The sequence below is a fragment of the Phalacrocorax aristotelis genome, chromosome 16, assembly GCF_949628215.1.
Source record: "Phalacrocorax aristotelis chromosome 16, bGulAri2.1, whole genome shotgun sequence".
Classification (NCBI taxonomy): domain Eukaryota; kingdom Metazoa; phylum Chordata; class Aves; order Suliformes; family Phalacrocoracidae; genus Phalacrocorax; species Phalacrocorax aristotelis.
This window is the reverse complement of record NC_134291.1, coordinates 8,705,194-8,718,969: the sequence shown is the minus strand read 5'-3', so window position 1 is coordinate 8,718,969 and position 13,776 is coordinate 8,705,194. Positions and strand designations below refer to the sequence as shown.

Here is a 13,776-nt window from a genome sequence, read left to right as displayed (position 1 = left end):
GCTCAGCAAATGAAACCTAAACAAATTTGGGGCAAGAATATTGGAAATAACCTTCAATTTAAAAGAATAAAAAGAGGAAATTATAATTAACATCACAAGTAAATTTGTACTGAGCTGTATACCAACTTTTAAATAATTTTGGGTTTTTTAGGCAAACTGGCAAGCTCACTGATTTGGGCAGTAACTGTATTATGAAGGTTCATCTGTCTGGGTTAACTGAGAGCATTGAGTGTTTCCAGTGTTGTTGTTGACTTCATCACTGTGCTTCTGTCACTTTTCTGTTTTGATTTTGGAAGTCCAGTGATAAAGCCTTTGGACACTGGAGCACAGGTGCTTTTCCAGCTTCTTGTATATTAAAGCGGTCTGGCAGAAATGCTTGTCTTTCCTATGGTCAGCTGGAGTTATGAGTTAGTGCAGTGCAACTGGAGGGAGGAGTAGTTCTGGGGAAGGCAAGGGGTCAGTTTTCAAGAGGATACAGAGTACCTGTAGGATCATTTCCACCACGTTATCAGGTGGAATGAGGACTGAGGAAGAGAAAGTACGTGCCCAGGGCAAAGGAGAGATGAGCTGGGTAGTGAAAGATAACATAGAGTGTAGAGAATGGGAGACACATCTTTTTCCCCTGAAAATGCATTTTCATGGATTGGGAACTGGAAGTAAAATGAAAAGGAAAAAAGGTTTTGGGTTTTTGGTTTTTTTTTTTTTTTAATGTAGTCAAGAGTTGTATCTTTAAGATGCAGCCTTTTAAAAAAAGCTATTTAGAACCTTTATCTTTGTAATCTAGATTTGTTTTTCTCCTTTTTTTCTTTATGAATGAGCACTCCATTTGTTGCGTGACGCAAATTTTGTTTATAAAGATCATCAAGCCATGTATATAGTTTTACTGCACCAAAAGTGTTGGGCTCTAGTGATGTATTTACATTAAGATAAAATCAGTGTGCTGCAGTGGTGATGTTACAGTTAAGTCTTTGCCTGGCTAAAAGTGTTCTGAATTCAAGGTGTTGAAAGCAGCAGATTTACTGTGCTTTTCACTTATCTGGCAAGAGATTATAACTTGAAATGGAGAGAATTGCATAAGGGCTGTGATATAGATTTTTCCCCAAAAGGGAACACACACAGGATGTAGACAAAAGAGAATGTAGGAAGGAAAGTAAGTTCTAGAACTTGGGAAGGGAGAGCGAATAACACTTGCTGGTGGTACCATAAAAAAGAGGGTAGGGTTTTGGGGCGGGGGGGGAAGGGCAACCCAAACACCACCACCACCACCAAACCAACCAAACCAAAAAACTAAAACCCCGCTTGAAGATAAAAATATGTCCCCCTGCAGTTAGGAGATGGTGATCAGTGAGCCCTATCCTTTCCTGTTTGATTTCTTTCTCTTTGAGGAAGTTTTGAGGAAGAGAACTGCTCTGCTCTATGTCAAAGTATTTAAATATGAATTGAACATTTAATGCATGCCAAATTAAAAAGGCATAAATAAATCTGATATGGAGACAGTGTCCTAAAAGGAGGACTCCTGTAATTAAACTAAGCTTTTGCCACTGTAAAACTAACATTATTGTCCTTTCAGCTACCTCATAGATTTGATACTCTTCCTCACTGAAAACAGATATTTTGTTCATATCTTCTAAGAATGGCAACAAAATATATCAGTATTGTTCTCTTGTATATTATAATGAAATAAGTGTTTGTGTGCTGGTGTGTATGCATGTCTCTAGAGTTTGAATCTGCTTGGTAGATGGATATAGATATGTATGTGTATGGAATTGGGAGAGCTGAATACCTCTCAAGGAGCCTACTTAGGCATGTCATGGGACTGGTGATCCTGTTTATGCTTATTAAGCTCAGAGGTATTTACTAATAATAGGAGGAGAGTGTTTTTGATGGACTTTCTGAAAGCATTTGGGATGCAAAGATGTCTGTAGATGGGCCCAAAACTTGAATCTTACAGTAACTGGAGCTTCTTGTGTTGGAATCTTTTTTCCTTCTGACCCCTCTGTTCTTTACATCCACTTCTCTTCCTTTACTCTTCTTTTGTCAACCTGTTCATCCAGAACTGCCCAAGTCATGCTTCTGCTGATAAACGTCTTGCTGTTTTCCAAGGGGTAAAAATTGTTTAGGTGTTTAATTCTGGTGAATATTCTTGTTGAAATGTAGGAATGCATGCTGAATCTTCTCATACAAGTGAGGCCCATAAGAAGGGGCAAGAAAATGCAAAAAGGCAGATAAGTCATAATTATTGCTTTCATCTTGATTTTTCACTTATCCATAACTTTTTTTCTTGCGGCAACCTGGTTCTGAAAATGGTTTTATTCCCCTTAAATTTATTCCGGGCAGTGTGAATTATGACTTTGGATATTCTCGAGTTCATTTGAATTTTATCCTTTATCCACACACTTGATGTCTATTTTGCATGTGGTGTGATTTATATTGAGAATTCAGTTGTAAACTGATTCGCACCCCCAAGTTATCATTCTGAATAGTAATCTGTTAGTTCACGTTTAAAAACGCAGCAATCTTGACTTCTGTTAACATGATTCCTGTCTGATTAATGTCCTGTTCCTAAGAACATATGCAAGTTGTCCATTGGCTTCTGTGTGAGGAAATCGCATCCTGTCTTGCTTTGATAACTCTTCAGAATGCAATGTAATAAAACCCAAACCTTATTTTATTGCTAGACTGGTGTGAGACGTACGGTGTATGTCAGGATGAGACATGTTTTCATAAATTGACTTGTGATTTATAATTCCTGGTACTAATTGGTCTGGTCAGGGAGATATATACATACATGTAGTTACTTTTTTTTTTTCAATAGTTTGTGAACTATGTCTTTAATTATTGCACATATGTGCTGGAGACACTGAGAAAGATCAAAGAGGTAGGTTAGCAATTCAAACTAGTGTTTTAACCAGCAGAATGTCCAGATGGTTGCCAAGCAGCTGGGAATTAATCTTCTGCTGCATGATTAATCTCTACCTCAAAGTGTGTGTCTCTTAAAAAAAAAAAAAAAAAAAAAAAAAAAAAAAAAAAAAAACCAAACCCAAACCCCAAAAAAACCCACCCACAACCAACCAAAACCAAATCAAAAATCCCAACCCAACCAAAACAAAAAACCAACAAAAACACCTAAGTTTGATTTTATCTATCTATTTATTTATTTATTTAAACACATGTATAGATCCTGGTTTTTAGGGGAGAAAAGACATTGTCTAGAAGAAGTAGGCACTATACACTGTTATTGCCACATGTTGCACTTGTGAAATAAAGGTAGGAGTACAGTTTTAATGACTGTTTTAAGAGATCCTGAAATGAGTGCAAAAAGTTCAGTAGCTGCTGAAATACAACATTTAAAAAAAAGGAATAACACTGGGGAGAAAAAGTAAGTGGTGTTGGCTCAGCGTATACAGGCTCATTTACTTCACTGGACTTGGCACTCTGCAGAATTATATGAAGTTTTCAAGTAATAGCTACTATTTTGTTACACTCAGGTTTTACTAACTTCCTTCGAAATCAGTATGATTTCTGCATGTTCGCAAAGTTCAACTAGGTTCAGTTTTCAGTGCTGGCAATTGAAGAATCAATTTGTTGCATTTTTGAGCTGTCTTTTATGAAATTGCATCTAATAAGTTATTACCATGTGTAGGCTTTCACAATTTCTAAAGACATTTTGGACTTTTTTTGGTACTTGGTGATGCCAATGTCTCTACTTCTAGTGGCAGACATCTTTGTTACGTATGGAAGTAGGACTCTTGCCACTGCAAATAAAGCTGTTAAGTAATGTGACGTGCTGTAGTGCTAATATGCATGTTATGCTTTTTAGCTATGTAAAATGTCCTTCAGAGTAAAAATACCATTTCAAGTTATTACAGCTGTTGGGATACAAAGCTGCATGCTTTTCTCCCTATTCCCACCAACCCCAACTTGAAAATCTATGAAAAAATACATTGTTCTCTCTTGAAAGAAACTAATGACATTTACATATGAATAAGAGCAATTGTCCGTTCAATTATTTTGTGTATACAGCAAATGTGTATTAATGTTCAGGGTCATTTAAAAAGTCAGACTTTTCATGATGGGGGAAAGCTGGTATGATTTGATTTAAGACAAAGCCTTTCATTTTTGCTGGCTATAAAAATGGGGTGATGTCGTCATTAATTTTTTACTTCTGTGAATATCCAGTTTCTCTTCACGGAGCAGTCTGTAAAAATATTAGAACTGGAAGTAGCAGTTGCAGTGTTTTTAAAGAGTAAAGACACAAAGAAGGTTAGATACGTGGAGAGAAGTATAAGTGTTTGTTAGGTCAAATAATATAGTCTAGATCATAAACATAGACTTTTGTGGAGGGACCTCTGAATCTGGGCAAAGTGCCACTTTTATAGAGGATCTTTTTACATCCTAATTTCTGGCTTGCAAGTTTCACTTGTTTGATATTGCTTTTCTTTCAGTCTGTCTCTGGCTTGGCCAGACTGTAAGCTCTTTGCAACAAAGACTTTACAAGCGTTTATTTCACCTTAGACATTGCATCAGATAAAAATATTGATGAGATTCAATGCAGAATGAGGAGTGGTTAATGATCTACTGTTTCAAAATGTAGTCATAATTTTTTATTTTTAAATTTTTGTGTTACGCTCAGAGGATGAGCACAAACATCAGGAAAAAAAGCCCAGCATTGATGTGAATCCCAGATGGAAAACCTGCTTTTCTTATGTGTAATGTTCCACTAGGAAAAATATTATTTATTACTTCCTTTAATATATAAGATTTGTTCTTAAAGTCTGATAGAACCTTGGAAATTTCCATGAAGTAAAACCAGCTAGATGGCAAAACTACACACCACCATCCCGGCCCCCCTGCCCCTCCCAGGGCATTTTTGGGAAGTGTCTGCATCTGAGACAGTGAGAAACAATGACCCTTGATACTTAAAAGGATCTCCTTTGCGTAGCATAAAAATTCATTATGTCAAAGACTAAAAATCGTCCTCTTGTATTGTATAGAATCCCATTTACCAAGGGAACCAAGCTGAACCTCCGGGAGATGCAGCAGGTACTGCTTCTGTTCCTGGAACTCCCCTTGAGATCTTGACCTGTGAAGAAAAGCAAACTTCTCAGCAACGCGTTTTATTTTTTTTCCTCAACAAAATATTCATCCTTATGTCTTGCTTGTTTGTAAGGAGTTTTGGTAGGGCTGCAAGCTTGTCTGTGGATTAACAGTGCTTTACGTTGGCACAGCATAACTGTTCTCCTGGCTTTAGCCTTTCTGGAATTTTATGGTGAACCGTTACACACAAGGTTGTCCACACAGGGTCTGTTCTGTGGCCTGTTCGAGACTTGAGACTGTTTCACCTGTTATCCCGCAGAAAGTTTTATTCCAAGTTGTTTAAGTGAACATGATAGGCTTGAGGGTCTTATTTAACTCTTCCAGACAATAACTTTTCCTCTTGCCTGTCTTTTAGACTTTGAGTAAAGATCACCAAACTCTCCTGTACTGCTCAAATACTCCTGCTCCTCAAATACCATCCATGGTTCCAAGGAAATCAAATCCGTTGTGCCCCTCTAAGACCTGTGGTCATATTCGATACTTTGGCCATGATATGCACATTTCACTTTGGTACAGACCCAGAACATCAGTCAGGCTTCTACTGTACTCTGCCTGTTTTAATTGTGAAGATTTTCCAACTCTTGGGTGCCATGAGAAGGGGAGAGGATCACCACATTCATCAGTGTGTGAAAGATGAGGTGTATTTCTGTGTGCATCTTACACCTTTTTACCCATCTCACCATCTTTTCATACTATAATGCATTTCTCACTTCAGTTAAAAACACTTCCAGAGTAGATATTGATGTTCAAAATTATTTGAGCAAGTGGGTAGAAGCTGTTTATTAAATATAAAATGCAATATTAAGTTATATATCATGCGACAAGTGTGCTGGTTACAGGCATCTGAATGCAATGAAGTTGGAAATGAACAGTATTTTTTCCACATACTGGAAACTCAGCACAAGGTTTTCAGCAGTTCAGTTTTGAAAATGGACAGTTAGGTCCAATATAATTAAATTTCATATTTACTGCAGAAATTTCTGTTCAAATAAATTGCTATAAAATACAAATTTGTTTCCTTTTTTTCTGATTTTCTTTTAGAAAAATTTTCTTTAGCTGGTTATTCTTAAGTTGCTATAAATGTTAAAAGTAGTGATACACCTCAAAGCTAATCTTAATGATTTTTGAGGGTAAAATACAGAAATAACACAATGGAATAAGATAGCTTGTTAATTATGAGGTGAGATACATTCCTCCGAATTACTTTTCTCTGAAGTCAGCATGTCTTTATGTATAATAAATCTCAAATGTTTCGCAAGTACAGTGTCTCCTGCCTTGGCCTGCCTACATAGTTTAAAACACTGTATAAATTATCGATATTTATTTTTTTAACCCTGGTTGTGAAAATTGAGTAAACACAATTCAGTAGAAAGTTCTAGTTGTTTTTTTTTTTAAGAAACCTTTTTCTTCTGTGAAAATATCAAAGCGTTGTATTGTGCACTGCTTGCTTTTAGCAGCTGCATAACACCAAGACAAATAAGTTTTGTCATATAAGATATACAAGTCATTGTTCTACATTGTTAGTTCTTACTTTGAAGTTCTCATTTATTGTTTACATCCTTCTCCCCCTTCCTCATTTCCTCTCTCCCTCCCCCATATATTCATAGGCTTGGAAAAAAATCTGGCAAGCAAACAAGTACTGTTTTGTCAAATATCCAAAGCAACAAAAAAATCTCTGATGGATGTTAAAACCGCAAGATGCCCCCTCTGGCCTAAGGCTGATCCCTGTAATGAGGACAAGTGAACAGTTCAAGCTGTCTCTGAGCTACAGCCTCAGATTAATATTGTTAGTCTACGTATCGATTTACTTTAAATCATGTGTTTAAATATTCCTACAAGTTTTTGTAAATGGTGACAAGATGAAAGTTTGTCTTCTGTCATGAGGAAGAACTGGGATATCACCTTTATTTTGGCAAAGACTTAGGATAGTTGCAGATTAGACTGTCGGTTTTAGTTTGACAATTATTGTTTAAATTTTCATAGCGCCTAACCTGTGCTGTGCAAATATAGGACAGTGACACGATGAAACCCAATTCTCAGGTAACTGTTTGCTGGTTTTGGTGGTGTTTTGCTTTTTCAAATTAGGAAGAAAGTGTGACCAGGCACATAAAAGCAGTCTGTTGATACCGCCCTCCGTGGCTTTAAATAACAGGGACAGCACAGATGTTTGACATCAGTAATGTTTACATGGCCTTAGGGTTTAATTGCCTCATACTCTTTGTAAGGAGAATAAACAGTGACAGAAATCCAAAGGAATGATGTGCAGGCAACAGCAGTGGCTGCGTTTCGTACATAGCTGCAAACTGCTCAGCTACAGCTAAATATCTGCACCTTTTTTTTTTTCTTTTTTTTACCGGTCTGAATGGTAACATGCCATAAATTGACAACTTGTAGGTTATTTTGTTTCTCAATATATGTTTACTAAATAAAGTAAAGCTGAAGTGCAAAGGGCGCCTTATAGAGGAGCAGCAAATGAAGTCACAAAGCGCTATTCCACAGGAAATTGAGCCTAACTTAGCAAATGAGGTTTGACATTTGCTAACGACAGATAGGCGGTTGCCTCAGTTTTGTATGGTTTTAATTTGAAAGATACTCCTTTACTGAAATCAGCATTTAATAACATATTTAAACTTTGAAATGGAAAGGGGACAAGTTTCACTCCCAGTTTTGAAGCGATGAGCCCATAATGCTTCAACCCCAGCCTTAATGAGATCACTTTTAAAAATGTGTTCCCATGACTCAACTTTTTTTTTATCTATGTATGAAGCGAGATGGAAGTCTGCCTTACCCAAAGGGTGGCTCAAAAAAGCAGATTTATAAATGAAACCAGTGCCCTAAGCTTTGCTATAGGCCACTGTTTTGTTGTCCTTATGTTTTCTGGCTGTTCCAGGGGTTTTCCACAGAAGAAATTCTAAGTGTAGGATTTTTAAACCAATATATCTTTATTTTTACAGCAAATGCTTAAATTAACACTTCTAGAAGTTGTGATGAAGATACATGTGTGTCTTGGAACTATGGACCATTATAAAATTTAAATATCATGGGAGATTTATTTAGTTTTATTTTTTACCAGTTACTTATTACAAATACAGCTTTCCTCTTAAGACGGGCTGAAAACTCCACGTGCACATCAGCTATTAATTTCAAACACTTTAATGTGGGGCTCCTCACATTTATTTGTATAGTAGATCCTGAAAGGACAAAATTATGTAAGTTGTGGATGAAGCAGATGGGGCAGGAAAATGTCTGGGGTGCTGAAACGTCAGAATGTCAGTAAGTTTATACAAATTGAGGACCTTGAGTGCTTTTGAAGGTATCACCTGATGAGGAGTTGGTCTTTGGGATTATTCAAGTGAGAGATTTTTTAAATTTTATTTTTTAATGATTCAAAGAAAAAGTGATCCGTTTTGTTATTACAGTGCTTACCTTCATTAAGAGCTGACTTCTGTATCTTGGACAGGCACATTTTTCGAATTTGTTGTTTGGTTGTAACTCCCTCTCTGGAGACGAAGCTGCCAATCCTTTTTGGAAAGTAGTCCCCAGATCTGTGAAATTTTAAGGGACGCCTGGTCTACCGGAAGTAGTGCAATGAATTAATGAACTAAAATTGATGAGAACTAGTGTAAGTGCAAGAATGCTGTCAAGTGGAAGATTAATGACAGGGAGTGGGAGCCAACTTCAAGTATAGGGATTTCTGCTGTCAACCTGTGGGAAAACATCCATGTGGCTGAGAACAATCACCATCACTTGAAAATATATGTCCGTGTTTAATACGAGATGAATTTTAGACTTTGATTTTATTTTGATGTACTTTCAACCTACAGAATAATGTAACGTAGACCAGATCTCAGCTGATGCAAACCACCAAGGATTAATCAGCCAAGACATTCTCACTTTATTAATGAGTTTTAAATGTAATGTGTTTGTGCGGATTTAATAGCTATGTGAGTGCAATAGCTCTACATCAGTAGTTCATAAGCTTTTAATGTAATTCAAGTAGATCGGAGTCTCTTTCATGTTTAGTTTCTAGTATTTGTGTTTTTACAAGACCTTCATATTTATGGCATGTTCACAAACTGTCTATCTGGAAGTGGATTATTGTGCTCTTTTTTATTAAATCAACACTTATTTATTACCTGCTACTAAGATTTTCTTCTAAAATGTCACTTTGTTGGAGGGATATATGCATATTTTTTTTTTCGTATATACATATGCGTATATTTCATGAATAGAACATGCGTTTTTATCGTGATGCATGTTTTGGATGATAAAAGAGATGGCTGACAGCTGAGAATACAATTTTCTTTGGATTAATTGTCAATTTAACATTTTTCCCGTGGTAATTTGCATGAGTCTATGGTACTTATGCAGCCTTGAGAGATAGGCAGCGTCTTTACATGCAGGGTAATAACCAGGTGTCTGCCTTGGCTATCAGTGAATGTGGAGTCCGGAAATGGAACGAATTTTGAAGCTGCTCCTCCTTCCTCTGTTTTCAGTTCTTGAGGAGCCTTCTGTATTTACTGCACAGCATTTTGCATTTTCAAGTTGACTTGCATTTTTGTAGCTCATGTTTTCAAGTCCAAATAATGTGGTAATATTTTTCAAGTCACAATAACAAGAAATATATAACACAAAGTATTTGTATAAAAGAAAATAATTTGCAGTGTGTTTATTGTTTGCGTATGTTAGATAGAGATTCATGCTTGAATGACTACTTTTGATAAGTCAAAGGAATAAAAGTAAAGGCAGAATGAATAATGCTTGTTGGTCCTTTAGAGTTTGTCAGTTGAGAGTATTGGAAGTCAGGTTCTTAGTTGAGCGAAACAAAAATTTGAAAACTGAAAATAGCTGGATGGTGATGGGAGTCCAGTGTCCAGCTCCAAGGTGGGCGGACCTCAGCACCATGGGCTCTTGGAACATCCAAAAGACAAACGTAAAAGTTTTCTGTTGGCAAAAGGCTCCTGAAAGATGTCTTCTGGTGAGATGTTGGTACTCACACTCCAATGATTTTGATCTGCCCTTCCTAAAGTGAGGGGGGTTGTTGGAGTCTGTCGCTCTGGGAAGGTTTTCTGTCCGCTTTCCTTTCTGAACGGTAGAAATGATTCAATGTAGAAGTGAACTGAACTCGAGGTGTCACTTTCGTTTTTTCGAAAACTCTGAGAATCACAAAATACCTATCATATTTGCAGAGTCCTGAAGGCAGCCGTTAATGGCGTAGTAAAAATATGCAAGAGATTTAAAAATACTTCAAAGATGAAAACTTAGACTATAAGAAATGCCGGTGTGTTATTGTGTTGGGGCGGGGGTTCAAGTACGCTACTTTGGACAAGCACAAGCAAGACAGGAACTGTATTTCAGCCATCAAATTCAGCGGTAATATCCTTAATCCCATTTTAAGTAACCTTTAGAAGGAAATGTGTTTATAATCTGAAATCTATGAATAACAGAAAACAAACAAAAATAAACATGCATCTGGGCTAACGGATGTTCTCTGTATAAATGTAACACCTGCCTAAAGAATAAAAGCAAGTTTACTGTACTTGGTATATTGACAGGAATATGAAAAGTTTCATTCTTAAGTGTTTATTTAAATAAAGGATGATAGCTTTATCTGGGCAGTAGTAGTGGTTTTTATTGCCAACTAAAACATTTTACAAATTCATTTTCTAAATAAATATTTTAGGTTGAGATCTTTTGTCACAGTTTTATCATGAAATATGAAAATACTGAGAAACTGAATATAGGTTTTTCATAGCAATTTTTTGTTAGTGACTTCACATTGCCTTCTCAAAGACATAAATGAATCATTTAAAAGTCATGCAAAGGTCATTAGTGTAATTTATTCCTTAATTAAGTTCTACATATGTTCTATTTTGCTTTTAAAGCTGGACATGAAAATGAAAATAGCAGAAGGTAAATTTCATGAAGAGAAACTTAAATTACAGCAGAAGCATGATACTGATGTTCAAAAGGTAAGAAGTGTTTGTATTTTTTTCCAAATACCATATATTAAAAAAACCCCAACATTATTATTATAATTTACAGTTGTACTTTAACTTCCTCACAATTGCAGTTAATGTTCCTCTAAAGTAAGATTGTAGGTAACAGTTTGTGTAAGCTGATAGGAATGCAGAATATTCTATGATAATATAAACTTAGGAAGGGAACAATGCTTGGAGAAAACAGATGGAAATACAAGGTGATTTGTTTGTTTGAACAAGACAATTTATTGTACCAGCCTAACAGCTTCTATGGATTCTTATGCTGATGAAATCATAAACCAGTGATTTTTCCTTTAGAGAGAAAGCGCTTGTATTATAGAACAATATGAACAAAAATAATTAACTAAATTTTTTATGGGCAAAATGCAAAAAATAGCAGTATTAAAATCTGCAAGTGTATATCACATATGTTCCTACATATAAAGCAGTAGTGCTTGTTCCCACATCTCCGTTTTGACACTGTATCTTAAAGCACAGGCTGGTCAATAAACAGTTTGTCACTTACGTTATTGCGTCGTTAAAGCTATATGTGGCTTTTAATTCTTCTCAGCACTAAAATGACACCAGTTATTCTTCCTTTGGGTTAAGTTGGATTTGTCTTTATTGTCTTGCATAACACCACTTTTGAGAAGATTACTTCTAATGCCATGTCTGAAACATGTGGGGTCAAATTCTGCGAGGTCCTAAGTGCCTTCTGATACACTCTGCGCCCAGGAACATAATGGGGGTTAAATGCTCAGTGTCAGGATCGTGATGACTTCTCCTACTGTAAGCTTGGTGTTACTGAGTACCTCTGTTTTGTTTCTTAAGACCGAGTCACAGACTTGCAGGAAGTTAGTTGACACAACACTATGACACATCAAAGCCTACTGAAAGGATGTTAATATTTGGTCAGGTGCATATTTGGCTCATCTGTTCTCAAAGCCTGCAAACATCACTAGCTAGCAAAGCTGAGAGTCTAAAGGAAACAGCTTTGTGAGACTAAGAAATAGTTTAAATGCTTTCTCATCCCTGGAGTTGTCATCCTTTTCTAACTGATGTTAGAATTCCATCTTTTGAAGTTGTTTAATAATGTTGGGTATTTTAGAAAAGGTTAAATAGTGTCGTATGAATCTTTAAAGACACAAAACATTTAATGCAGATGGAGTAATATTGTTTTAAGATGAAAGCTTCTGTTTGATGAGAGATTTGGGGCACTGTTATAAAATTTCTGTGACTTTAATGTTTATCTTAAATACAAAGTTTAAATTAAACTAGTATCTCAAAGTGTGCAAATATTTGAGCATTTTTTTCAAAAATCAGCGTGTGCAGAAATGTAAATGTAGTTACACCTCAGGTATTTGCTCAATTCCAACCCACTGTTTCTTGGAATACATGCAAAGAGTTGCAGTTGGTGAAGTGCACGAGTGTAAGGAAGTTCACTGATTATGTCAGTATTTCTTAATGGTGTTGAGAATTTTAGATGTTCTTAAATACTATTAGGCACCATAATTATGCAAAGAGAAACAAATCCTTTCTAGTTGCAGTAGTAGCACTGTGAAACTTCCAAACTCAACAAAAACAACATTGGCTTCGTCCAAGTTTAAAAGAAAACAGAAAGACCCCCTAAAACATGAAATTCCTTTTTAATCTACTCTACTGCCTACATTTACCTAAATCAGTCCTTTCTTTATGACTTGGCAGTTTTAGCTGTAAAAATTATTTAGATTTAATCGCTTCGTCCTCCACAACCTAAGCCCATCTTGAAGGCAGCTCCTTTGACAGAGTTTGGCGTATATTATTTTGTGAACTGGTTGTACTTTTGGTTTTCTAGACTTTTGTTGAAGTATTGTTAATTTTCCCTACAGATTTTGGATAGAAAGAATGATGAAATAGAGGTATTAAAGTCCCTGTACAAAAACAAACAAAATGAAGCTGAGGAGACTATTAGAAAACTGGAGAAAAAAGGTGATTTTTATATTCGTGGTGGTGGTTTTTTGTGTGGCAGTACTGTATTGCATCCTTCTTGGGGCTATGGGCTTCTGTGTTCCTTCTAGGTGCAGATGTCTCTTTCCTCTCCATTTGCAGGTCTTGACCTACTCTTCCCTTATGAAAGGCTTGTCCGGTTGTCTTTGCTGTCCAGTTTCCAAACCAAATTTTTCAAGAGCCAGTATGATCTTGTTATATTTAATACTTACAGGTTTTATGAGTCACCAAAAATAATTTCTTCAATGATACCAAAGTATTTTGACCACTTATTTCAAACTTTTTGGAATCTCTGGCTCAAGGTTAATTTATTTTTACATTCAGTACATTTTAATCAAACCACAGCATAGTATTTACTTAGGACTATTGTGGCAAGAGGTTTCAAACATGAGTAGTTGTCCTTAATATGTCATAAGCACGAAACTTGCCCTAAGGGTGGCTAGTCAGCAATTTTTCAATGTTAGTTTCTTTTAGAATTTTTTTGAGTCCATTTACACTATGGACTAAACCACCATGTAAAATAATACACAAGTTTGGTAACCTACGTACAGAAAAGGAGAGGGTTCCATGTATATTGTTTCCTGCTCCTTGGAAAAGTAAGTTGTCCAGCACGGGATCTGGTGCTTCTGTTGGTGGGCTGGTGGTCGTGCTCAGCTGTAAAGGGCTGTGTTTGAGTCACCTACGCTCTTGCCAGGTAGTGAAAATCGTCAGT

The 13,776-nt window shown here is 36.3% G+C and overlaps 1 protein-coding gene across 9 annotated transcripts in view; it reads left to right on the top strand.

Annotated features, from left to right (window-relative positions):
- CEP112 (centrosomal protein 112) overlaps positions 1 to 13,776 on the top strand; it is a 173,385-nt gene that overhangs the window by 24,661 nt on the left and 134,948 nt on the right. For all 9 annotated transcript variants that reach the window (XR_012663397.1, XR_012663398.1, XM_075111460.1 and 6 more), the window contains 2 exons: positions 10,983 to 11,069; positions 12,947 to 13,046. Coding sequence is in view for 7 of the 9 variants with exons in the window: in XM_075111460.1 (XP_074967561.1) it covers positions 10,983 to 11,069; positions 12,947 to 13,046 (187 nt within the window). In the remaining 2 variants the exon portion in view is untranslated. The remainder of the gene's footprint in view (positions 1 to 10,982; positions 11,070 to 12,946; positions 13,047 to 13,776) is intronic.